General features: G+C 45.5%; 1 protein-coding gene across 1 annotated transcript in view; it reads right to left on the bottom strand.

Annotated features, from left to right (window-relative positions):
• DHX38 (DEAH-box helicase 38) overlaps window positions 1-27,877 on the bottom strand; it is a gene marked incomplete in the record, with an annotated part of 1,902,786 nt that overhangs the window by 981,821 nt on the left and 893,088 nt on the right. The window contains 1 exon segment of the mRNA XM_044081902.1: window positions 19,882-20,068. Within this exon segment, the coding sequence (XP_043937837.1) occupies window positions 19,882-20,068 (187 nt within the window).

Here is a 27,877-nt window from a genome sequence, read left to right as displayed (position 1 = left end):
TCAGGGTCATAGCGGCCTGACCTACATAATCAGAGAGCTCCTCTATGTCTCTTTTCATGTAGTCCAGGGAGGTACATCTCAGGTCATTCACACTGGCATGGACAATGACTGAGTCATATTTGTACCTGCTTTGGAGTGACCCGAGTGCTTGTGTTATGTGGCGGATTCTAGCGCCCGACAGGCAGCTTACTGTGACCTTTTCCTTGTTCAGTCTGGTGAGCGGGACGTCAGTGTGTCTGACTATGGAGTCACCTATTACAAGTGTATCTGGCATGTTGTTTGGCCTTAAGGGCTGTGACTGTTTAGCACACTGACTTTGTGAACTATGTGTTGCATGTGCTATGTCTTGAGGTAGTGGTCGCCTGGGTGCCTGCTTTGGAGGCCTCTGTTGTTTCGGTAGATTTTTAATCAGAGCCTCCGAGTATGTTTTTGTGTGTTTATGTGTTTGGTTAGCAGTTGTGATAGGTCTATGTGAGACTGGGTTTGTGGTGTGCGTGGTTACCTTCTCCTCCTGACTGGTTTTGCCAGTACTGAGTTGAGAGAGCTCAGCCTCCAGTTTGGCTATATAGTTGCATCTCTCACATATATTTGTATTTGTTGGGAGGAGGAGAGGGTTGTCTGTGTACATGAGGCAATTGTAACATTGCCTCAAGATTCCCAGATTCACCAGCTGAACAGAAGAGGACGCCAGCAACTGGCCCTTCGACATGCTAGAAATAGTGAAAAAGATTGCTGTGAAACTGAGTCAGAAAGGACCTAGAGGGAAATGGGTACTCAAGGGGATTTAGGTGAATTAAGTACTTTCTTTTTGTTTAAGAGTGCTTTACCTGTATAAAAATGCTTTAGGAGCAAGTGCTGGGCTTTTCAGATAGAGAACAGACTGTTTAGATTGCAAGTAGAGCGGTTCTAAGGGAAAAATTGAAGAACAGACTTTGCGGAGCCAGAAATAGTTTAAACTTGCCTATTCTAGTTCAGTAAAGGCGGGAAAACAAGGATATATATATTTTTTTGTTTGTTTCAAACAGACAAAAAGATACAGTAACAAACAGTAAATGCTTTAAATCGGCTAGCGCACTTCAGTGTGTTAGCCTAACAGTTAAATTAAGCAAAAAAACAAACTTTTTAAAGTGCAAACAGTTCAGAAGGAAACACAAATACAGTAGATCAACTTGCAGAGCTAGTTTAGTAATATGAAAATGCTTTTAGGCGAAATACAGTCGAAATACAGCAGTCAAAAAAGAAAGCAAGAAAAATACTTATAAATCAAAGGAAAGTCACTCTTTCACTCTGCTGCTTGTAAAACTCTGCAGGACACCACGAGGAGCTGTGCTGAGTCGTATACAAGCACAAAAGCGCGCTAAAGCGGGCTTTATAGCAGGGGGTTGAAAAGAGCTAGGAAATGGCCCAAAACGGCCAATAAACTACAAGTTGCTGGGCTGGAACCACTCCTTTAGGGACAAATAGGCTGCTCAGTGCTCCCCACTCCCACTGGTGAACAAAGAATTTTCCCCATATCCAAATAAGGATATGGACAACACAGGAACTATGACACAGCCCAGGGATCAGCAAAATCTGAAGACTGGACTATTCTAGTTCAGTAAAGGCGGGAAAACAAGGATTTTTTTTGTTTTTTTTGTTTTTTCTTTCAAACAGACAAAAAGATACAGTAACAAACATTAATGCTTTAAATCGGCTACCGAACTTGAGTGTGTTAGCCTAACAGTTAAATTAAGCAAAAAACAAACTTTTAGTCCATTTGCCCTGAATGCATTTGAATGCATTGTCCTGCCATGTGTGCTCCCCAGGCATAGTCCGATGCATCTGTTGTCATAGTTTGCCTGGCTGTGGGTAAGGTGAAAGGCTGACCCTTGTTGAGGTGACATGCCTGTGCCCACCATAGAAACTCCTGTTGTAGGCAGGGAATGAGTGGTATCATTGTTTCCAAGCTGTGGCTGTGCTGAGTCCATACGCTTTTCAGGTACCATTGTAATTTCCTCATATGCAGTTTTGCAAATGGTATTAGTAGTATGCAAGATGCCATGAATCCCAAGGCCTGCAGAATTTTTCTTGCAGGGAGTTGGGTCTTTGTTGCCATTATTTTGAAGTATTGAGTCAGCTGTTGTCGCTTGTATGGCGTGAGATAAGCCATCTGGGCCGTTGTATTCAAGCTGGCACCCAGGAATATTATTGTTTTGTGAGGGCACTAGTTTTGATTTCTTTTCGTTTACTGTGTACCCTAGGAAACTTAGAAGGTGTTTGACAAATGCCAGATGCTTTAAAAGAATGTCCTTGCTTTCTGCTTGAATAAGGCAGTCATCCAGGTATGGGTATATTTGAATTCCTCTTTGTCTGCAGTATGCAATTACTGGTGCCAGGCATTTTGTGAAGACCCTGGGTGCAGTAGATAAGCCAAAGGGCAGTGCAGAGAATTGATAATGGGTTGAACCTGCAATGAAGCGGAGGTATCTTCTGCAATTTTGTCTGATAAGGACATGCAGGTATGCCTCCTTGAGGTCCAACGTTACTAGCCAAGCATTCTTGCCCAGCATGGGAAGAAGCTGCTGTAGTGTTAGCATCTTGAATTTGGGTACTTGCAGTTAGGTGTTCAGAATTGAAAGATCCAGAATGGGTCTCCATGCTTTGTCCTTTCTTGGGACTAGAAAGAGTCTTGAGTAAAATCCTTGTCCTTGCTCCTGTGTAGGTACCTGTTGAATGGCTCTCATGTCCATGAGAGCTGTACTTTGTTTTTGTGCCTCTGCCCATTGATTTGGTGGAGGCTTGGCATTCCTTTTATCCTTGGCAAGGTATGAAAGTGGAATCTGTATCCTTGTGAGACAATGTTTAGGACCCATTTGTCTTTTGTGATGACATGCCAGTTGTCTGCAAAAAGTGCTAATTTTCCTCCCAAGGGAGCTGCCAAGAGAGATTTGCTTGGTAGTTTGAGTGTTGAGTCATTGTGTTTGTCTTCTGCTAGCTTGAGGCCTGTCTTCTCCTCCTTTCTGGGTAGCAGTACCCCATTGGCGAGGTTTGTAAGGGCCTTGTGACTGACCTCTGCCCCTTGGGCATCTTTATTTGCCCTTGTGTTATCTGTCAGAAGCTGGAAAGGACCAGTTTTTTGTTGGCCAATTTCTGCTGAAACGAGGGGGTTGTACCTGTAAAAAATCCTTGACCGACTCCATAAACTTTGCCTTATCCTCCATTTTCTTTAAAACCTCTTCTGCTTTGACACCAGATAATACATCCTGCTGTAAAGGTGCATCCAATAATTTGGCTTTAACATGATCAGGTAGGGTTTGTTCTTTTAACCAAGCATGTATACGTATGACAGACCCAGTAACAGCTGCTCTACAGGAAGCTTCCAATGAATCAAATCCACATTGTAAAGTATGTTTGCCCACCTGTTCAGCTGCATGCAACAGATCCTGCATTTCCTTGAATTCAGACTGTTCAGAATGTGTGCTCATTTTTTGTTTTAATTGAGAAATTAGGAATTGCTGATATTTCAGCATGTGAAACTGACAATTTAATGCTCTCATAGCCAGAGTAGCTGAGGTGTATATCTTCTTTCCCCATCTATCTAGGGCTCTGGAATCTTAGCCATATATACTTTAGCCCCTTTGAGACCCTGGGAAATTGTTTCTGGGTCAGCCACAGGACTTTTATAAAGGAATTTGTGTGAGTCAGGTACTCTGTAGTATCTGTCTGGTTTGGCTGGAGCAGGAGGTAGCGAGTCTGGATTTAGACTAGACTCCAAGTAAACATCATCCGCAATGTCTAAAACTGGAGGGATAGAAAGTGGTCTGTGCTGGGGTAGTAAAAGGAACTCTCTGAGCCTTTTCTTAGAATCAGAGTAGTCCTGGCCTTCCCAGTGGAAATGTTCCCTCATGGTATGTAAAGTTTCCCCAAAGGAGTAGTCTTCAGGGGGAGATGCTGAGGGAATAGAGTCTTCAGCATCAGAGCCTTCATAAAGGGGAAAAGCGTAATCCTGTTCCTCAGAAGAATCTGAGGAAATTGAAACCTGGTCAGAGGAAGCATAATCCTCCTCTTGTCTTGGTCTTTTATCTGGAGGGGGATGGGAACCCCTGATTAGGGTAATCAAATCTTCAGCCATCTTAAGCATCTGTTTCTTAGGCATGGGGCCTTGAACTGGAGACTGATGTACAGTCCTTTTTGTTTTTAATGGAGTTTTAAGCTTGGCATAAGATTTAATGGTGAGTGTAGTCGGTCTGAAGACACTTTCTGCAACCGAAGGTGTTTCTACTGCACCAGGATCTCGTTCTGCTCCGGTGTCGGAAGGGCCTAATGAAGATGGCTGTGACGGCCTAGTACACTCCGCTTGAGAATCCGAAGCTGTCTGGGGTTCCAATTCTGCTCAGAGTCTGGCTTGTTCCTAGGCTGCCTGTCCTTATCCTTGCGTTTTTTATGCATGCCGGTCATCGGCTGCTCCGACGGCATGATATAATTAAATTTCCTACCAAAGTAATGTCGTGCGAAGTCAAAACGGCATTTAATAGTTCGTTTATTAAACCTAGCACAAAACCGACAACCTGTGATGTCGTGGTCTGAGCCTAGGCAAGGAATACAATAAGAATGGAAGTCCTTATGAGGTATTTGCTTCCCACAAGAAATGCAATTGTTAACTTTTTCTGACATCGGACTGAGGCAAGAAAAGGTTCCCCAACGGGGTACTTAGATTTATTGAAGACTTCGGACTGAAATTCGATTCGAAAATCTCAGGTGTCGGCCGACCGGCACTTGCAAACTGCTTCTGCTTCGGGCACCGCACGGCAAGAAAGACTGAAGAAAATGGTGTCGGACGCCTCTTATATAACCCTGGCACACTGACATCAGGGAAGAAGCGACAGCAACCGACACCGGACCAAGACTTTGGAACTCAGGCCGACTGCGGGACCGCCTGACGGCAGGATAACCTAAGTGTGATGACTGCAGCAGGGTAACACGATGAAAATCTAAGGAAACTCCTGAAACTTCAACACGGAGTCTAGTACTTATGGGCCCCGAAGGCCAGTGTAGCAGAAGTATAAACCTTTCCCCAAAACAGTCAAGCACTCTGCTGTCTCTCACTGGTAGTGGGGTCCCTGTATGGAGCTGAAGAAGTTTCCTTTGTGAAATCCAGTACACTTCAGCAGGATGAGCTAAATGGTTTCTGCATAAAAAATATGCAGGGATTCTAGACCCCCCCAATGAAACAGTTAGGCTTCCTAGGGGCTGGGACCAGGAGTCTGACTCCACAGATGCACTGATGAACACATCTTTCAGAGGTAAAGAAAGTGGCTTTGGTTCATGCAGGTCCATAAAATCCTTTTAATTTAACTGGGTTGTTGAGAAATCCTTTGCATTCAATTTAAAGGTTTCCATCATCCTGTGAAGGATTTTTCCAAATGAAACAGCCAAGGGTGGACATGCACAGGATACTATGTCTTCAATATCAGACTCAAAGTACGAGATGGAAGACATTTGTTTTTTTTTTTTTTTTATATGCTAGCTAATTTGCCTCTGAATGAGGAGGGTCTGAATCCAGTTTTAGGGTAGGCTAAATTATTTTCCTTTTAGCAGGAGCCCCTAGCACTGCAGCCATTTCCAAAGCAGGCTGCTTGGAGTTCAAAAAACTCATGAAATCCTGTGCCAGTTGAAAAACGTCCTGGGATGTAACCTGGAAGTGGAGTGAGATGAGGTTCTACTCAGCCATGGCTGAGAAAAGCTTACAACCATCATTTGACTTAGACACCTTTGCAATCCACAGTACAAGGGCAACCTCCTTAGAGGCTTTGGTCATGGACAGAAGCCATACCTCTTTGCAGTATCCACTATTAAACAAGTAACATTTGGATACCCCTGTTTCCTTCACTAAAAGTGATACAGGAGACAAAACAATAGTAATTTGTAAGTCTGTAGTATTATTTACTTTAGTTTAGTTTAGTTTGGGAACAGATGTTTTACTATCCCCAACAATAAAATGCTTACTAAATTGCAGTCATCTTCAAGGTAGAGAATTAGATGACAGAAAGCTGACCATTGACGTTTTTGTCAAACTAATGAGAAATCTAACTGCTTCACATAAAAAAATACAGAATGAATAAAAAATTCTTCCTTCTTGTAAAAGACAAAGGCGTACTTGAGTACCTAAGCAGCCTGGGAGATAAGTGAAGGAGCTTGGGGAGAAGTATAGCTTCATAAGAAGACCTGCCTCTATCTGGGATTCAGTGAACCACACAAGTGGCTTGAGAAAATTTATACAAAAAGCCTCCTTTAGTTACAAAAAAAAGAAGTTATGTACTCACCATAACATTCCATCTGAGTAGGTAATCTTCATTTGTCAGCAACCTGTGGGTATTGGATCCATATCGGATCCAAGCCAGCAGCTTCAAACAGCTAAGATCCGAGCTCCAAGCTCCTCTCCCTTACCCATAATCCCCTGCTAACACTTCCTGCCCTCAGATCGAGTTTGCTTAGCAACTCAGAGTATTATAACACAGGAATCACCTGCAAATCCTAACCTAAAGTTATCTGGAAACAAGGGCTAGGAATCCTTCTAGTACGCACTATAGGTTAGGGGGATGGAGGGAGGGTTGGTTGCTGACAAATGAAGATTACCTACTCAAATGGAACGTTATGGTGAGTACAAAACTTCTTTACCTGAAGTAGTTAACTTCATTTGTCCATCAACCTGTGGGACAGAGTCCCCAGCTACACAAACCTTGGGAGGTCCTCATGGAAGGATATTCTGGAGCACTGCAGAGCCAAAGGATGCTCTCCCTCTGGAAATTATGTCCACCTTGTAATGGTTAATGAACGTATGAGATGAAGCCCAAGTGGCTGCTGAACAATTGTCATCCAAGGAAACTCTGACCAAAAAGCAGCAGAGGTGGAAATTGATAGAGTAGAATGGGCATGGACTCCTTCAGGTTCGGGTCGACCAGAACTTTGATATGCTAGTAGGATACATTGGGAAATCCATCTGGACAATGTAACTTTTGATACTGGTTTTCCCAAAGAGGGGTTTGCAAAGGATACAAAGAGTTGGTCCGATTTCCTGAGACCAGCGGTCCTGTGCAGGTAAAATCTTAATTGCCTGTGTACATCCAGGGAATGTAATAAGAAGTTATGTACCTACCATAACGTTCCATGTTAGTTGTCTTCTTCTCGCCTTCTTTCTTGCTGGATGGGTTCGGAGCCGATCCTCGGCTCCGACTCCGCCAATACTAAAGCTCGAGAGCTAATTCCACCAGCTCGAGGCTCCCCTATATCCCACAATGCTAGGCGGTAACTCCTCAGATCTCGTTTGATAGCTATACCAAGCAACCCTAGTCTCCATAGAATGGAGGTGGGAAACCCACCTCAAAACAACCTGCGTGAAAAGTATCGCAGACTTAAGAAAGGAGAAAAGGAGGTGGAAGAACGTGTGGGAATGATGACTTCCAGAGGAAGAACACAAACTGAATTCCTGTCGGTCTGTCCAGGCTTGGGGGAAGGAGGGTGTGACGCAAGAAAGAAGGCGAGAAGAAGACAACTAACATGGAACGTTATGGTAGGTACATAACTTCTTAATGTTAAGTTGTCCATCTCGCCTTCATTCTTGCTGGATGGGACCGCGTCCCTAGCACCTTATCCCGGGTGGCCTATCGGAACAGACTCTTGAGAACAGTGGAACCAAAATTGGCATGGCTTCTGGAAACCATGTCCAATTTGTAATGTGAAATGAATGTATGAGGAGAAGCCCAGGTGGCTGCTGCACAAATGAAATCTATTGACAGCCTATCCTGAAAAGCTACAGATGTAGCTAATGCCCTAGTTGAATGAGCTCTAGGTCTTGAGGGTAGTTTTTGATGTCTTATCTCATAGATGAAGGTAATTGTAGAGGTAAGCCATCTAGAGAGGGATACTTTAGTAACAGGAAGGCCCAATTTTCCTTCCGCATATGACAGAAACAATTGATTAGATTTCCTGAATTGTTTAGTCCTATCTAAGTAATATCTAAGTTGGCGATGAACATCCAAAAATGTAGCTTTTGTTCCGACCTGTTTGAATAGTTAGGGAAAAAGACGGGGAGATCAATAATTTGGTTTAGGTTTACTTGAGAGGAAACTTTGGGCAAAAAGGATGGATTAGAACGGAGGGATACCCTATCTTTGTGAAACACTAAGTAAGGAGGACGACTGCACAGAGCATGGAGTTCAGATACCCTTCTCGCTGAAGTTATAGCTACTAGAAAAAGTGTTTTCCAAGAAAGCAACTTCAGAGAACATGAAGCTGCCGGTTCAAGGGGAAGGACTAAGGATGCCAGAACCAAGTTCAAATCCCATTGAGGCGGGGGATCTTTGATTTGGAGGTTTGAGAAGAAATACACACCTTAAAAAGGCTTTACAGAGTTTGTGAGCCATGATGCTAGACTCCGAGACACCAACATGAAAATTAGATATGGCAGCCAATTGAACTCTAATGGTAGATGCAGATGATCCTAAATGAAAGAGTTCTGCTAGAAAATCTAGAATAGACTGGATAGGTGCTGTAAAGGGATCTATGTTTTTTGACGTTGCCCAAAAGGAGAAGCGTTTCCATTTGCTACTATAAATCTTCCGGTAGAAGATTTATGAGAGGCTATCAAGATATCTCGGACCGAGCGAGATATTGAGGGAAGCCTGGCTAAGGTTGGAATTGGAGAAACCATGCTGTGAGGTTTAGAGAAAGCAGAGATTGGTGCAGCTGACCCGGATGGTGGGTTATCAGATCTGGTACTGGGTCCAGATGCCAAGGCTGCTCCAAAAGGTAACGATGAAGAAACGGAAACCATATCTGTCGAGGCCAGTAAGGGGCAATGAGGATCATTGTCACTCTCAAGGCGATGGCTTTCTGAATTAGTTGAGATATCAGTGGAAAGGGGGGAAAGGCATACAGAAGTCCCCGGGGCCAATCGTGAACTAGAGCGTCTCTGGTGGGATGGCCTGGTAACGGGAAGAGAGTGAAGAAGTCGTGACACTTGCTGTTTTGGGGAGTAGCAAAAAGATCGCAGCAAGGCTGGCCCCATCTTAGGAATAATTCTTCTCGAACTGATTTCTTTAGAGACCACTTGTGAGGCATGAGAATTGCCCTGCTCAATTTGTCTGCAATAACGTTGGATTTCCCAGGAATGCGCGTTGCTATCAGAAAACGCTGAGAAGAGATTGCCCATTGCCAAAGTCTGAGTGCCTCTCGACATAAAGGGTATGATCTGGTTCCGCCTTGTTTGTTGATGTACCACACTACGGACATGTTGTCCGTTTGAATTGCAATAGTCCCAGTGGGAAAAGAGTCGTGAAGGGCTTGCAACGCTAAAAGCACTGCTCTCATCTCTAAGACATTTATGTGCAAGTGGCACTCGAAAGGTTGCCACGTGCCTTGGACTGTCCTGCCCTGATAATGCCCCCCCCCCCACCCGATCAGGGAGGCGTCTGTTGTCAACGTGGCAACTGGGGGGGAAGAGTGAAGGGTCTTCCACGGAGAAGTTGAGGTGATGTGATCCACCAAGACAGTTGATTCTTGCATGATTGAGTTATCAAAATGGTATGGGACATCGGGAGCTGTTGAAAGGACCATTGAGTAAACAGCATCCATTGGAGGATCCTCATGTGAAAGCGAGCCAAGGGGAGAAGGGGAATAGCTGCTGCCATGAGTCCTAACACCTTCAAAACTAATCTGGCTTTGACTTTGTTGCATTGTAAGAGAAGGGAAACTTGTTTTTGAATATCTGACACACTCTGCTCTGTGAGTCTGGCTGAAAGATTGAGTGTGTTTAAGGTGGCGCCTATAAAGGTAATAGATTGGCAAGGCGACAAGGCAGATTTTTCGAAATTTATCGAAATGCCTAGAGCTTGGCAAGATTGGATGGTGAAGTCCCTGGATAGAAAAAGTTGATGTCTGGTGGTGGCGGTAAGGAGCCAGTCGTCTAAATATGGAAACACCTGGAATCCTTGACGTCTCAAGTGAGCTGCGACCACTGCCATGCATTTGGTAAACACACGGGGGGCTGTAGTGAGACCAAAGGGCAGGGCCCTGAACTGGTAGTGACTGGCTTCCAGCCTGAAGCAGAGATATCTGCTGGAGCGTCTGTTCATCTTGATGTGGTAGTACGCGTCCTGAAGATCTATCGAGCACATCCAATTGTCCTGACCCAAGAAGGGTAGAATGGACTGAAGCGTGACCATCCGGAATTTTGTTTTCCTGACATACTTGTTTAAGTAGCTGAGATCCAATATGGGTCTCCAGTCCCCTGTTTTTTTTGGTACCAAAAAGAATTTGGAGTAGATTCCGGATCCTTGCTGGTCTGCTGGGACTGATTGGATAGCTCTTTTTGATAGCAGCTTTGAAATTTATAATGCTGCTTGTTCCCTTAGACCGGTGGAACGCCTGGAAGGGATCTTTTGGGTTGGGATGGGATGTGAATAAAGGGAATTTTGTAACCCTCGGATATGATCGACTGTACCCATTTGTCTTGAGTAAGGGAAAGCCAGGCTTTTGGGTACAGGGATAACCTTCCCCCGACTGCCTCCGAAGGTGGACAGCCGGGCAGCCCCTCAGGAATGCTGAAAGGGTTTATCAGAGAACATTTCTCTGCTACCCTGGTTTTGCGGACCTCCTCTGCCTCTAGGGTGGCGTCTATTATTATTCCCCCCTCTGCCTCTAGAGGGGAATCGACCTTGTGTGTCAGATGAGACTCCCTGGGATTGTTTGCGGAACCACATCTTTCCTCCCCTCTGACCTTTGGGATAGGGTCTAGAAGGGGTAGAAAAACGGACTCCTACGGCAGAGAGAGTCTTACCTTCTACCTCGCACCTGGTCAATGTATCCTTCACCTGTGGACCAAACAAGGATGATCCATCAAAGGGAGAATTGGTGAAGGACGCCTTGAAAGGGTCCGCAAAGTTGCATAGCCGCATCCAGGCGTGACATCGTAAGGCAACACCTGTGCCTGCGGCTCTACTCGCCCCATCTGCAGCATATGAGACCAGCCGCATGGAGGAGTTAACGATGGAATTCAGGGTTGCCAACTGGGAGTTCATTGTGTCTTTGAACCCCTCAGCTGTAGGATCCTTTATCAGTTCACCCATATCCTTGAGTAAATCTCTCTGGAGACAGTGAAGTGGCATAAGTAATTCAGCGACGCATTGAAAAGGTCGCTGATGAGAACATCCGCTTGCCGTACCTGTCCATGGTCCTAGATTCCTTATTAGGAGGATGGACAGGAACCGAAGGATCGGCTAACTCCTTCTTAGTGGCCGCAGCCACCACCATGGCATCAACAGGGACACCTCTGGATAAAAATCTTTATCTCTAGGGGCAGTAATAAATTTAGATGGTCTCCTCGGGTGGGTTCCACTGAATCAGGAGCCGTCCAAGCCTTCCTTGCCACCACTTCCATAAGGGGTCAAAGGGGGGGGCACCCAGGAGGGAGAAGGGGGGGAGCCCAACGCCTCAAGATACACTGACATCCTCCGAAGGGTTAAGGGCTGGCCAGTTCCCCTCTGTTTGAGGATCTCAAGGATGTCAGCAAAGGAGACATCCTCAGAGGGGATCGAGGGAACCTACAGATCCCTGTAAGTCAGTGTCAGAGGTGATAGACTCAGGGGAGTCAATGTGCTTCCTCTTGCACTGCCTCTTCCTAGGGGGATCTCCTACCGGGTCAGGAGAGGCCTCGGAAGAGGAGGAAATTCCCAATGGGGAAACTTGAGGAGTTGGCTCTCTGCGGTCTAAGGCAAGGGGGTGAGTAGAAATCACCGCAGGCACTGTAGATGGGGGGGCTGAAGGAGCCGACTGTGGGGCAGACCCTGGTTCTAGCACGCTCCGCATGACTTTGAAGGCAACCCTGTCAGGCAAGGCCAGAGGCCCCCGCTCCGAAGAGACAAGGACCTCCCCCGGCACCGACAGGGACGGCTCCGAAGCCGATGTCAGAGCCGAACTCACCAGCGCCGAAGCCCCGAGAGGGAGAGCGGGGTCGGACAAGGGTCTGATGCCACTTGCCCCCTCAGAGCAGACGAGGGAAGCTCGGCGCCGAGATCCCTCCAAGGAGGAGATCAGAGCAGACGACGGAGCCGAAAGGGAAGGTATCGGATCTGACGCACCGACAGTCATGGCTCCGACAAGCCCTGGCTCCGAACTCAAAGGAGTCGGAGGAGGAATGTATTAGGGAACGGGAATAGCCACTGACTGCGGAGTCGGGCTATGTAGCATTTGGGCCAGTGCCTCGGACTTGAGAAGTCTACTCACTACCCTTTGCAAATCGTGGTCAGATAACCTGGAAGACCGTGAGGAATGAGTTTTATGGCTCCGTTCGGAAAGAAGAGGTGATCCTGGCGCCGAATGCACGGAGCCGATAGAGGGGGATCTGAATCTCTTCCTAGACTGTGGCTCCGATAAGAGTATTATCAGCCGGAGCCGAGGTAACAGTATGAGGCTTGGAAACATCGGCTCCGGCCGGAGCCGATGTCGAAGCCGACTTAACTTTTCCAGCAGTCGACTCAGAAACCGGAGCCGACTGTTTGGAAGTTTTAGAAGGCTTCCCGACACAGACTGAGTCGGGGGGCCTTCAGGCTTTAATAAGCCCCACAAGATTAATTTGTTCTTGCGTTCCTGCAGGACTCTAGGGCTAAAACCATGACAAACAGCACAAGAGTCCTGCAGGTGCAAAGGTCCCAGGCAATACACACAAGAAGTGTGACCGTCTGTCAGAGACATTTTCTGACAGCACGAGTCACACTTCTTGAAGCCTGAGACCTTAGCGTCTTTTGACATGGTGAAAGGAGTGCCTGACAACAACACAAACACACTACAGACACACCCTTTACCAAAGAAAAATATTAAATTATTAAATTATTAAGGCTAACACAAAGCCACAAACACACATACAAGCCCTTAACAAAAAAATACTAATTTAGTTACACTAAAGGACTGGGGGAAGGGAAGGGGCCGAAGGCCTACAAGTTAAGGGAAGAAAAGGAAGGGAATATAGACCCGAAAAAACAAGGGTCGATTTATCTAAATATTAATTAAACTAAAAAGGTTATGGTATGAAACAATAGGGGGTTAAGAAATACCTATTACGGTAAAAACTCTCACTGACCTGCCTGAGCCGGTAAAAAAGCACCTCGTCAGCTATAGCGGCAAACGAGATCTGAGGAGTTACCGCCTAGCATTGTGGGATATAGGGGAGCCTCGAGCTGGTGGAATTAGCTCTCGAGCTTTAGTATTGGCCGAGTCGGAGCCGAGGATCGGCTCCGATCCCATCCAGCAAGAATGAAGGCGAGATGGACAACTTAACATCTTATATTCACCTTTGCTCTGGTAATTTGGAAAGAATACTGGTAAATTAATGGATTGGTTGATGTTGGGTTCCGACGTGACCTTGGACAAAAAGGAAGGATTGATCCTGAGGGGAAACTCTATCTTTATGAAAAACCAAGTATGGTAGTTTGGCACAAAGGGCTTGAAGTTCCGAAACCCTTCTGGCCGAAGTGATGGCAATAAGAAAAGCCGTCTTCCAGGATAAGAATTTTAGGTCCACCGAGGCTGCTGGCTCGAACGGGGAAGCTGTCAGAGATTGGAGAACAAGAGTTAAATCCCATGGAGGAACTGGATCTTTAACAGGAGGTCTCAAGAGGAAGGTGCCTTTTAAAAAGTTCTTACATAATTTGGAAGAGGCCATGGGGTCGAGACCACTTCCCACATGATAGTGGGAGATTGCAGCTAACTGGACTTTGACCGTAGAGGAGCTAGCACCTGGGTCGAATAAGGTTGATAAGAATTCTAGCACTGCTGGTAACGGAGCTGTAAAGGGATCTAAGTTTCTGCGTTCCGCCCAAATTGAAAAACGTTTCCATTTGCTATTATAAACCTTTCTCGTGGAAGGCTTATGAGCGGCTACTAAAATAGCCTTAACAGATGACGAGATACCAGGAGTCCTAGCTATCACTGGAACTGGATCAACCAAGCTGTGAGCTTGAGGTTGTCCAGGTTCGGGGTTGTCAACCCTAGTGAGTGAGAGATCAGATCCGGAGTGGGATCTAGAACCCATGGGGGGTTCACTAGGTGAGACCATAGGCAAGGGAACCACGCTTGACGAGGCCAGAATGGGGTTATGAGGATCACTCTGCTCCCCAACCGACATGCTTTCTTCAAGAATTTCAGCATTAGGGGAAGAGCAGGATAAGCATAAAGTAGACCGGATGGCCAAACATGCACCAGAGCGTCTCTGGGGGATTCCCCTGGTGGGGGAATTAAAGCGAAGTAGTCGCTGCACTTTGCGTTCGAAGGAGACGTGAAGAGATCGCAGCAAGGTTGACCCCATTTGAGGAAGATTTGCTTCGCCACTCTCGGGTTCAGAGACCACTCGTATGGTGAAAGGATGGTTCGACTCAACCTGCCTGCCAAGATGTTCGACCGGCCCGGAATGTGCATTGCTATGAGGAAGCGGTTGGTGGAGATCGCCCATTCCCAAACTCTCATGGCCTCTCGACAAAGTGGGTAGGATCTGGTTCCCCCTTGTTTGTTGATATACCAGATGACTGACATGTTGTCTGTCTGAATTGCAATAGTTCCCAAGGGAAGAAGGGCTTGGAGTGCTTGCAACGCAAGAAGCACTACTCTCATCTCTAGGACATTGATGTGCAACAAGGTCTCTGATTGGGTCCACGTGTCTTGGACGGTTCTGCCCATACAGTGCCCCCCCCAAGGCGAGAAGTGTCCGTGGTCACTGTGGTTAGAGGGGGGGGGACATACAGAAAGGTCGCCCTTTCTGGAGGTCCGGAGACTGGAGCCACCAGAGTAGGGCTTTCTTGCAAACCCTGCTGAGGGGAATGGGTGAACTCAGTGGATGTTGCAGGATGGACCACTGAACCTGTAGGGTCCATTGCAGTACCCTCATGTTCAGGCGCGCTAAAGGTAGCAGATTGATAGTTGCTGCCATGGAGCCTAGAGCCCTCAGGACCAATTCCGCTGGAAGAGCCGGGTAGTTCAGAAGGGCTAGCACGTAGAGCTTCAGGGTCCGAAGTCGGTCCGGAGTCAAAAAGACCTGCAAAAGGTTCGTGTTCAATCTGGTTCCAATGAAGTCTAAGACGTGGGTTGGTTGGAGAGAAGATTTTTTGATATTGACTGTGATTCCCAGTCGGGAGGCCAGATGGAGGAAATCTCTGGCTGAGCACAGTAGATGCCTGGTGGGGGAGGACAGGAGCCAGTCGTCTAAGTACGGAAAGACCTGTATTTCCTGAAAACTCAGGTGGGCCGCTACCACTGCTAATACTTTAGTGAACACCCTGGGGGCTGTGGTGAGACCAAAGGGAAGGACCCTGAACTGGTAGTGGCTGGCTCCTAGCCGGAAGCGGAGAAACCTTCTGGATCGCCTGTCCATCAGAATGTGGTAGTACGCGTCCTTGATGTCTATGGAGCACATCCAGTCATTCTCCTGCAGGAGTGGTAGAATGGATTGAATGGTGACCATCCGGAACTTCTCTTTGGCCACTGACAGGTTTAGAAAGGATAGATCGAGGATTGGTCTCAAGTCCCCCATCTTTTTTGGCACCAAAAAGAACCTGGAGTAAAAGCCTGATTCAGATTGGTCTGGGGGGACGTGCTGGACTGCTCTTTTTTCTAGCAGCTGAAGAATTTCTGCGGCTGCTGCCTCCCTTTGATTGGGTGGGACACCGGGAAGGCTCCGGGGTTTGGGAGGAAGGTTGAGAAAGGGAATCTTATAACCTCTGGATATGATCCGAAGCACCCAGCGATCTGTTGTAATGGACTCCCACATTGCTAGGTGCCTCGAGAAACACCCCCCAACTGCCTCCAGAGTGGAGCAGTCGGGTAACCCTTCAGGGTTGCTGCTCGGGCCAATCAGAAAAGGGTTCTCTCGACCCGAAATTCTTCGGTCCCCCCCTCTGTCTCTGGGCCGGCGTCCACCCTGTCCTCCTCTGTTTCTGAATGATGAGGGGTCTGGAGCGAAATGGGACTGTTGAGATTTCTGGAACCACATCTTCTTCTGTCCCTTTTGGTTCCTAGTGAAGGACCTCTGGGGAGCAGAGAAGCGGACTCCGACGGCAGACGTCTTCCCGTCTTTCTCGCTCTGGACCAGTGTGTCGCATACGGTCTTGCCAAAGAGCGAAGAACCATCAAACAGGGAATTAGCGAAGGACGCCTTGAAGGGTTCCGCAAAATCGCAATGGCGGAGCCAAGCATGCCGTCGTAAGACAATGCCCGCTCAGCTAGCTCTAGCGGCCCCTTCCGTGGCATGGGAGAGGAGCCGCACAAAGGTGTTAGAAATGGATTTGAGAGTGGCCATTCAGGTAGAGAATACTTTCTTATCCTCTGCCAACATGGACTCTGGGGGCGACCCTGCGTATTCTTTGATGAGATCCCGCTGGAGTCGTATCACGTGTGCCATATAATTCAGCGACCTTACCGAGAAGGTGGCTGAAGCGAACATCCACTTCCCCAAACGGTCCATCGTCCAAGACTCCTTGTCTGGAGGATGGACCGAGGAACTCTCCTGGGCCAGTTCCTTTTCAGTGGCGACTGCCACCAACATGGCATCTACAGGAGCACCCTTGTTCCAGCATGTCCTATCGGAAGGAGGACTAAGAATTTTATCAGGCCTCTTGGGAATGGGCTCCACAGTGTCCGGCTCCTTCCATGCCCTGGTAGTAATCATGTCTACCAGGGGGTCGGCGGGAGGGGACACCCAAGAGGTAGATGGGCCTGCGTCAAATGCCTGCAGAAACACAGACTCATCAGAGGAAGGTATTTGGGCAGACCACCCCCCTCTAATTCGAAGCATTTCCATGATGTCTCCGAAGGAGACGTCTTCGGGGGGGTGACCTTGGGGAACCTTCCCCTTCCTCTAAATCTGTCTCTGTTGTCAAGGACTCAGGTGAGTCCAAGTGCCTCCTCTTGCACTTACGTTTGTGAGGAACCTCCTCGGGGGGGCTGTCCAAAGAGGCCTCACCAACCACATCTTGTTCCTCCAAGGGAACTATCTGGGACGTAGGCGCAGGCTGTCCCTGGGGCCGGGTGATGGAAGGTAGGCCCGTCTGAGATGGAGTGCAGGGTGGAGCCGTAGCAGAAACCTGGGGCCTCGAATCCCTCGATAGAACCCTTTCCACAACATCGAACGCCAAAGGGGAGCTGCTCTCCCTGGGATCCGAGAGCAGTCCCCTCGGATCCGATGTGTGGATTGGAGCTGGCGCCGAAGCAATCAGATCCGAAGGGCCAGTATGCTCCGACTGAGACGGAGCCGAAGACACAGTGACACCTCCGGATCTGAAGCTCGGATCCGAAAAGGGGCCCGACAAACTCGAGGGTGCTGTCGGCGCCAAAGTACGAGGTACTATCAGAGCCAACGCTACCCGGCTCCGAAGGCTCCGAACCCCGGAAGTGGGTCAGAGAAGGAGCAATCAGGGCGAAAAAGGGGGTCGAGCTCCCCCCCCAGGGGAGGGGGAGGCAGGAGCACTCCCATCTGCAGCTGGGCCTGGAGGAACCTACTCATCATCCCGTCCATGTCTGCATCGGATAAGCTTCTAGATGACCTAGAAGAAGCCACCGAGGCGGGATGGGAGTGCCGCCTCGATGACCTCGAAGGCGACCGGGTCTCCTCCTCCTCCGGCTCCGGAGAAAAACGGGGTGAATGGAGTCGGGAAGGAGAAGGGCCGGAGGCCTTAGGAGAAGCCACATGCGTGGCCGGCGGGGCCGACGAGGAAGACTCGGCCCGCCGCTTGTGGTGTTTCTCCTTTCTACACTCTCTCCTAGCTTCCCTCTCCTCGTGGCCTGCGGTGGGTGGGTGAGTCCCGGCCAGGGGAGCAGGGATGGGGGGTGGCACTGCCGCAGCCGCGGCAGGTACCACAGAGGAAGAGGAGGACAAAGTCGGATCCGGGGCAACAGTCCCGCCAAGACCAACTTCGACCTCCTGTCCCTCAAAGCCCTGGGGTTGAAGGCTGCACAAATAGTGCAGTCTGAGGAGAAGTGGTCAACCTCAAGGCAAATAACACACAGAGTGTGGCCATCCGCTGGGGACAGCTTATGGCCACACTCGGTGCATTTAGAAAAGAAGGCTTTAGGGACCTCAGACATGACTTAGAAAAAATTAAACACCAGGCCCAACACAGACACACCTTCACACACACACACAGGAGGAGGACAAACTAACTAGATACAGTTAAGTTTAACTACAAAAAATTGCTAATAATAGGAATAGACTAGGGGTAACACACACACACAAATATTTTAACAGAAAGAAAAAAAAGATTTTTCTCACAGAATACGCACTACCAACGCCTAGAAGCTCGATCAAGCTGCTGACTGAACCGTGGCAAACGAGATATTAGGGCAGGAAGGGTTAGCAGGGGATTATTGGTAAGGGGGAGGAGCTTGCAGCTCGGATCTTAGCTGTTTGAAGCTGCCGGCTCGGATCCGATATGGATCTGATACCCACAGGTTGATGGACAAATGAAGTTAACTACTTCAGATCTGTTTTTCAGCAAAGTGACACTAGCAGATGAACTGAAACTGGGCCAGCAATCATCCATATACTACACACGAAGATGGCATTGTCAATGTGCTGCTAAGAATCGTAAAGGAATACATGATTATTCAGGAAATAAGCTATTAGCAGACTCAGTCTTTCAAAAAAAACATATGTTTCCTTTTCAGAGGATTGCTCTTTTCCTTAAAGTATGAATAAGGTACCAGAGATAAAAATAACTTACAAGTGAACAGCTTTTTTTTTTAATCAAATTAGTTCCACTAGGACCTTCATCAATGGGGTACACCTAGGCTTTTTCTTTTCAGAGATCTGTCAATTTGAATCTTCACACTAGCCCTTGAAGGCATGCTCAGATATCACAGCAATATCAGCCTTCTTTGTTATTAATCACTCAGAACCTGAAATCAAAGCCAGTTTCTTAGGTATGGAGTTTCTTTTCCAGTATGGCACTTCACTCCATTTTTCCATCTATTCTAAACCATACTCAAGACCTGGTTTTAGATTTATTTGAACTAAAGCTATTTATTTACTTTTTTCCTATTTAAACTCTGTTTTCTCTCAAGCTTTTGGAAGACACCAAGGGGCGTTCTTACATGACATTCAAAATAACTTAATCAAATCTCTCAACAACACCGAGAAACAGCAGCTTTATTCCAACATCTTCCCAGAGTAACAAACTCCTCAATCCAGCTATTCTGCAAAGGGGTTTCATTTATGCTACTAATATGTATGATCTAATTCTTTTGGCAACTACTCAAAAGCTTACATCAATGAATGGTAGAATGAGCAATTTACTTGAGAGCTTTGTCCTACGACTTAGTTTTCACTTCACCACTACAGTCAGGTCCAAAATATAGCAATACTGACACTGCTGTTTCCATTAGTGGCAATTTTCTGATTCACTCTACCGTTAAGCTTTATATGAAACTGACTTGACTTGTCCAAATGAACTAATTCCACCATTTACTTTAACAGAAACTACATTTTGCTCAACTCAATTGATGATTGTGTGTAAAAGACTTCTTCCACTCAGAACGCTCAGAGTACAGAGTGAAAGCTTTAACAGACTATTTAGGTTGATAGATTTTATCAGTGCTTTTACTTACATTCTTCTCTCTCTCTCTCTCTCTCTATATATATATATATATATATATATATATATATATACGTATATATATATATATATATATATATATATATATATATATACACACACACACACAAACATATGCATCTATATATATATATATATATATATATATATATATATATATATAAACACACACAGTACATACATTTATATATAAATACAAACACACTCAAACACATACACTTTGCATACCTACACACACTATACTGCTCACCTGATCTCCAAGGTTTACGTCCATTTCCTCACTGACACGCTTTGCCACTGACATGGCAGCTACACGACGTGGCTGTGTGCATCCTACCATCCCATAAGTTGTATAGCCATCTTCATGAAGGTACTGTGTCAGCTGGGTTGTCTTCCCACTTCCAGTTTCACCAACAACAATGACCACATTATTATCTCTGTAGAAAAAAAAGACATTATTATAACATGTACTTCAGTTAATTATTTAATAAGCCTCTCTATCATCATTTGGGGATATTTCAATAAATCTAGATGCAATTTAGATGGCAATGAAATGTTTAAACCAATTACTGTTTAATAACTTCTTGACAAATGATAAAATTAGTGCAAGCAATAAATTCCCTACACCTGAAACAAATTTTCTTAGTTTTCCACATATGCTACAGCCCTATGCAAGGAAAGTACAGTTGTGTACACTTACTATAAATGTAGATGTTCGAGTGTATTCACTGTTGCTGTCATTACATTTGGGTAATCTGCTGGCAGGTTGCCCTCAGTCGGCCTGATTAACAAAGTCTTGGGTCCTGCGTCGGTTGCTGTCCCTTCTTCCATGTCGTCAGGGGGTATAAAACATGCAGCTGACGCCATTACATCAGTTTTTCATGCCCCAGATGTCAGGTGCCCCCCAAATGGGGAGCAAAATATATATAGATATATGTATATAATTTAAAACACAAAAAATATACCTCCAAACAAAAGCAAATACACCAAAAAGGCTTTTAAGCATAGTAAAAGAAAGGAGAGGTATAGTAAGAGAAAAACAGGCGGCTGGAGGGTGGGTAACCAGGATTGCAACAGTGAATACACTCGAACATCTACATTTATGGTAAGTGCACACAACTGTACTATGTTCTTCGTGTTTCACTGTTGCAGTCATTACATTTGGGTAGAATCCTAAAGCTATGGTTGGGGAGGATGGATTTATACAGCATTAGGAGCAGCTATAAGGCCCTGCAGGACAGCAGTGGCAAAGCCAGCTCTGGATTTAGAGAAGAGAGGTAGATGGTAATGTTTGGTGAACGTATGAACTGTGCTCCAGGTAGCAGCTTCTAGAATGTCTCTGGTAGGAACCCCTCTGAGAAAGGTTGCAGAAGTAGATGCAGCCCTGGTGGAATGAGATCTGATCCCCTTGGGGATAGGTTTACCATGGTGCATATAGCAGAAACAAATACAATAGCTTATCCATTTGGAAATAGTCTGCTTTGAAACAGCCTTTCCCTCTGCCCCTACAGCAAATGCCACCAATAGTTGTTCAGATTTTCTTAGAGATTTTGTCCTGTTTAAGTAGAATCTAAGTTGTCTGCATACATCCAATGAATGCAGAATCCACTCACCCTTGTTCTGTGGATTGGGAAAGAAAGTTGGCAGATGAATGGTCTGATTAAGAGACACACTGGATACCACCTTAGGCATAAAAGACAGATTGGTCCCGAGAGCCACCCTGTCCGGATGAAAACTAATGAAAGGCTCCACTGCCATAAGAGCCTGTAATTCTGAAATCCTTCTAGCTGAAGTGACTGCTAAAAGGAAAGCTGTTTTCCAAGAGTGAAATTTTAGGTCCGCAGTAGCAGCTGGCTCAAAAGGAGGGACAGTGAGTTTTTCCAAAACTAAATTGATGTACCATGCACGAGTTGGTGCTCTCCTGGGAGGTCTTAAATTTTTGGCCACTCCTAGATACTGCTTTAGCAAAGGATGAGAGAAGAGGGGAGGTTCTGAGTTGTAATGAGCTAAAATGGCAGAGGCATGGATTTTTATGGAAGAAAAAGATAGGTCCTTGTGAAGCATCTCAGTTAAGTATTGCAGAATCTGAGGAATATTGGGCATTGCTGTGCTTATTCCTTGTGATTGGTTCCAGGCACAGAATCTTTTCCATTTGTCAGCATAAGATTTTCTAGTACTAGACCTTCTAGCCTCCAAAATGACATCTATCACAGGTTTGCTGAGAGATGTCAAGGGTAAAATTAGCTGATTAGCCACGCTGCAAGATTCAAAGTTTGGAGCTGAGTGTGCAGAATTTGGTAGTTCTGCTGAGACAGTAGGTAAGGTGTCTAAGGCAGGTGCCACGGAGGAAGGAGCGGCACATTGAGCAGGAGTGGGTACCAGTGTTGGCGAGGTCAGTCTGGAGCAATCAGAATCATTTTTGGTTTGTCCTGCTGACTTTTAGTAGGACTTTGGAGAGCAGAGGCAGAGGGAGGAAAGCATAGACTGACAGTTTTTTTCCAGCTGAATGATAGAGCATCCATTTTCCAAGCTTTTTTGTGATGAATTCTTGTGCAGAATTTGTCCAACAGATAATTCTGGGGTGAAGCAAAAGATCTATGTCTGGGCTCCCCCATTTGCGTGTCAACATGTTGAAAACGTGTGGTTCCAGTTTCCATTCGTGTGGGTCCATAAGATTTCTGCTTAGTTCGTCTGCCAGAGTATTTAGCTTTCCTGGCAGGAATTGAGCCTGTAGTTGTATTTGATAAGTCAAGGCCGTGTTCCACAATGCCATGGCTAGTCTGCAAAGGGGGTAGGAATGTGTACCCCCCTGATTGTTCATGTACTACATAACTGTGGTGTTGCCTGTCTTTATCATTAGTTGTCTTTGATGAAGGTAGTCCTTGAAGGCTGTCAGAGCATTCTGTACAGCTAGCATCTCTTTCTGACTGATATGTAGGTGCATTTGATTTGGGCTCCATTTGCTCTGAATGCACTTTCCTGCCAGATTAGCCCCCAAAGCATAGTCTGATGTGTCTGTAGTAAGGGTTTAGGGTGAATGACAGTCCCTTGTTTTGGTGGCAGGCTTCTGCCCACCATAGGAACTCTAGTTGCACACAAGGTTTAATAGGAATCATTGTTTCCAGGCTGTGACAATGTTGACTCCATAAACTTTTAAAGTACCACTGACGTTACCTCATATGCAGTCTTGCATATGGAATTAGAAGAACGCAGGAAGCCATGAACCCCAAGGCTTGCAGAATTTGCCTTGCAGATAGCAGGGTTTTTGTGGCCACCTGTTTGAAGTAAGTCACCAATTGAATTTGCTTTTTTGGCGTAAGGTAAGTTATCTGGGCTGTTGTATTCAAGCTTGCACCCAGGAATGTAATTTTTTGAGAGGGTACCAGTTGTGATTTCTTTTCGTTTATGGTGTACCCTAGACAAGTTAGAACCCTTTTTACAAACGCCAGATGCTTTAGAAGAATATCCTTGTTTTCTGCCTGAATTAGACAATCGTCCAGGTACGGATATATCTGAATATTTCTTTGCCTGCAAAATGCAGTTACTGGAGCCAGGCACTTTGTGAAGACCCTGGGCACAGTAGATAAGCCAAAGGGCAGTGCAGAGTACTGGTAATGCAAGTAGCCTGCTTTGAAGCGGAGGTATCTTCTGCAAGATTCCTTGTTTGGGATATGCAGGTAAGCCTCTTTTAAGTCTAGAGTTACCAACCAGGCATCTTTGCCTAGCATAGGTAGTAACTGTTGAAGAGTCAGCATCTTGAATTTTGGAATGTCCAGAAATGTAATTAGAGTGGATAAGTCCAGAATTGGACGCCATGATTTGCCTTTCCTGGGTACCAGGAAATGTCTTGAATGGAAACCTTGTCCCTTTTCCTCTTCTGGTACTGGTTGAATAGCCCCCATATTAAAGAGGGACAGAACTTGTTTCTGGGCCTCTGCCGCCTGATTTAGGGGCAGATCTGGCCATCCGCTTGGGAATGGCAACATGTGGAAATGAAATCTGTATCCCTGGGATACTATACTTAAAACCCATTTGTCCTGGGTAATAAGTTGCCAGTTTTGTGCATGAAGTGCCAGTTTCCCCCCCAAAGGGGCGGCTAAAAGATAAGTGCTTGGTGATTGTAGAGGAAAGTCAGTGAGACTGTTTACCATAGGGAGGTGCCTTGTTGCTTCCAGATTTGGAGGTGGAGGCACCCCATTGTCTTGTTCTAAAAGTTCCTTGTGACTGAAACCTGGAGCCTTTGGAATGTCTGGATTTGACTTGAGCGTCTCTCGGGGGAACTGGAAAGGACCAGTTCTTAGTAGGCCAGTTGCCCACTAAATCTTGGAGGCTGCACTTGTAAGAAATCTTTCACAGTTTGCATAGATTTGGCTTTATCTTCCATCTTTGTTAACACTTCTTCAGCCTTATTACCAAAGAGATGGTCCTGTTGTAAAGGAGCATCCAACAATTTTGCTTTAACATGGTCAGCAGAGTTTGCTCCTTGAGCCAAGCATCTCTTCTTAGCACAGATCCAGTTACAGCAGCCCTGCAAGAGGCCTCCAAGGAATCAAAACCACATTGCAAAGTATGTTTTCCAACTTGTTCAGCTGAATGTAATTAATCCTGCAAATCTTTATTTTCCACACAGTCAGAGATTAACATAATTTTCTGTTTAAGTAGTCCCATGACATGGTGTTGATATTTAAGCATATGAAATTGACAGTTTAAAGCCCTGATTGCCAAAGTTACAGACATGTAAACCTTCTTACCCAGTCTATCCAGCACCCTGGAATCTCTATCAGAAGGGGTAGGATTTTTAGCAGTAGAGGCCTTAACGCCATTGGGACCCTGAGAAATGGTTTCAGGATCGAAAGTAGGGCTTTTGAAAATAAATTTGTGGGAGTCAGGAACCCTGTAGTATCTGTCTGACTTACTAGGAGCCGGAGGCAGAGAATCAGGAGTCATACTAGATTCTGAAAAAACATCATAATCAACAATGTCTAGAACAGGAGGTATAGCCAAAGGCCTATGCTGAGGAAGAAGAAGAAAATCCCTAAGTCTCTTTTTAGATTCACAGAAATCCTGACTTTCCTAGTGGAAATGTTCTTTGATGATATGTAAAGTTTTTCCAAAAGAGAAAGCCTCAGGGGGAGAAGCAGAAGGGATGGAATCTTCTGCATCAGAGTCCTCATAAGTAGGTATAGATAAATCCTGTTCAGTAGAAGAATAAGAAGAAATAGAATCCTAATCGGAAGATTCATAGTCACAGCCTTGCCTAGGCCTCTTAGCAGGGGGGGTTGGCTACCCATGATCAAGGTAATTAAGTCTTCAGCCATTTTGATAATTTGTTTTTTAGGCACTGGGGCCTGCACACGTGGCCCAAACTTTGGTTTTTTAGACACTGATTTTTATCCTTAGTTTTGAAGATGGCGCCGGTTTAATATACAAATCTTTAGGCCTGAAAACACCTTCAGAAGACGGTGCCTGCACAGCAGCTCCGGACCCATCTAAGGTAGAGACATCCGCGGGTTCAATACTTAAAGCATCTTGCAGCATACCGGACTCCGAATAGGTCTCAGTAGAGGCCTGCGAATCAAAAGTAGCGGGTATCAGGGGCTGCAAAAGCGCCTTAATGAGTACCGGCGAACTAGCGACTGGATTAAGAGAAGCGTCGTCGTCAGTTTTGGACCTCGACGGTCTGACTGTCTCTTATTTTGCGTTTTTTAGGTATTCCGGTAGTCGGATTGCTAACCGACATCATTTCTGGGTAGTTAAATCGTGAGCCAAAATATTTAGAAGCAAAAATATACAGACGTTTAACAGTGCGTTGATTAAATCTAGCACAAAACCGACACCAAGGTACGTTGTGGTCAGGGCCTAGGCAAGGAACACAGTACAAATGAAAATCCTTATTAGGTATTTGCTTCCCACAAGTAATGCAATTATTAACTTTTACTGACATCGGTAAGGGGCAAGAAAAAGTTTCCCCAACGGGGTACTTAGCTTTTTAGTTGAAGAGTTCGGTTCTGAAACTCGAAAACGAAAATTTCAGGAGTCGACCGACCGGCACTTGCGAACTGCTTCTGCTACCGTGCGGCAAGAAAGACTGATGTAATGGTGTCGGTTGCATGTTTTATACCCCTGACGACCTGACATCATGGAAGAAGGGACGGCAACCAACACAGGACCCAAGACTTTGTTAATCAGGCCGACTGAGGGCAACCTGCCAGCAGATTACCCAAATTTAATGACTGCAACAGTGAAACACGAAGAACATCAGTCTGTTTTTTCTGTTGTTGTGAGAACATGCACATTATCTTAGAACATTTTATGTGCACTGTTAATAAACAGTGCAGGGGAAGAACTAGGAGGCACATGTTCAGAGCTCAGATCTATCTCACTGCTAACAATTAACTCAGCATGTTAAAATGGTAAATTTTATAATTAAAAAGAACAGCACATCTTAAAAGCTATAAAAACTCCATTACACAAGCCACTTTTAACTGTTTTATAAAACATAATACTGTATGGTATCTAGCACTTTCAAACTGCAGTCACTGCAATTTTTATCCTGTAACCTTCAACGCCTTAGAGTTGCATTGTCACAACAACATTAATGATAATTTACAGTTTTGCCAGTTTGCTTCACATAGCATGAACCTTGCTGATCAAAAGACATTTACTAGGCTAATATCAAAAGGAAATTTTGTGCAAACTAAGAATTCCAAGTAAACCATACCTGTTTAAAGTTCCAAAAGGGACATCTCTTCTGTTTTGCATAGCCACACATTATTAAAACAATAAAATGGACAGTGGAACCTACTGTTAAAGTTTACTTTATGCAGCCATCCTAATTAATGTGCAACTTAGCTCAGAACAAAACCTGCAGCAATACTTGTTAAATACACCTTGTTGTGGTAAATATAGCGCAGCTACTGTCAAGGTCGGATTAACTAAAATCTAAAAGAACTGAATGACAAAAGAGAAACTCAAATTATGATACGCAACTGCGTAAATCTAAGCAGTGCACATATACCAGACATTTTAATCATGTAAATTGCTGCAAAACATAGCAGAACTATAAACTTTAGATGTGCATGTGCTACAATGTCTTTCCATACTGATACAGTATGCATAAAATTTTCATGGCCCATGCCCCCCACACCGTCTGCCCAACCAATAATTTTTCTAAACTCAAGGCTGCAAAGCCTATAAGTAAAGGAGAGCTAAGTCCTAAAGTCTACTATGAGCTGCACTTTAACAGCTCTCATTTTAGTCCATGCTTTAGTACTTAATACTTGTGAAATTTAGTATTATTAATTTTTTTTTTTTATCAAAATGCAGTCTGACTTAAAATGCCATGGCCATCTTGTGCCCTTGAAAAACTAATTAAAACAGTATGTTTATAAAGCCAAAGTGTTGCCAATTATGTACTGTTAGAAAGTAGCATAGCTAACTCCATGGCACAGAGGGAAGAAGACCTGAATATGACACTAGTGTCCCAAGACTGACTGGCATCTCAAGTGCCTGTAGGAGTTGTCAAGGGAGAATGTTACCAAGAGGCTACTGGTGGCCTGGTCATTCTGGGGAGAAGGAAGCAATAATGGTTTATCACATGGGTGACATCTAGTAATAAAAACACAGATGTTGCTCTCATGGACCATGACCCTGTGAGCACACGCTACCTACAAGCATGCAAGTAAGCCAACATTGTCTGAACAGGCACATTCCCTAGAGCTGAAATCATGAAAGCAGAGCTCAGTAAGCTGCCCACAAGGAAAAATTAATACTCCAAAGGTGGAGGTATTCCGCCACATCGGACTAGCAAACTGGCTCATTCCCTATCACCACACTCGAACAATAGGATGATCAATGGACTAATAATATAACATGGGCAAAAACAACTGGACCAGAAGACCCTCCCTTACCTTAGGGATGTGTGGGTCTTAATCCCAAGATTCTCACTACACCTTTCTAAACAAACTGGAAAATATTAAGACACAACCAAACACCCTAATACTGGGTGATTTCAACTACCCTGCCATTAACTGGGAAAACTACTGGTGTACCAACACCTTTGATAAACGGTTCTTGGAATTCATAAATTCCAATGCCCTGGATCAACTAATCCATAGACCCACCAGGGGCTCCAATATCCTGGACCTGGTCAATACCAACATGGGAAATCGATGCTCCACACCAGTGGTCATCCCCTTGTTGGTTAGGTCTGACCATAAGGTAATCACCTTTGACATCCACATCCC

The sequence above is a fragment of the Protopterus annectens genome, chromosome 8.part1, assembly GCF_019279795.1.
Source record: "Protopterus annectens isolate FY-2018-M chromosome 8.part1, PAN1.0, whole genome shotgun sequence".
NCBI classification, from domain to species: domain Eukaryota; kingdom Metazoa; phylum Chordata; order Ceratodontiformes; family Protopteridae; genus Protopterus; species Protopterus annectens.
The sequence above is the reverse complement of the archived record's forward strand: the minus strand, read 5'-3'. Positions and strand labels throughout refer to the sequence as shown.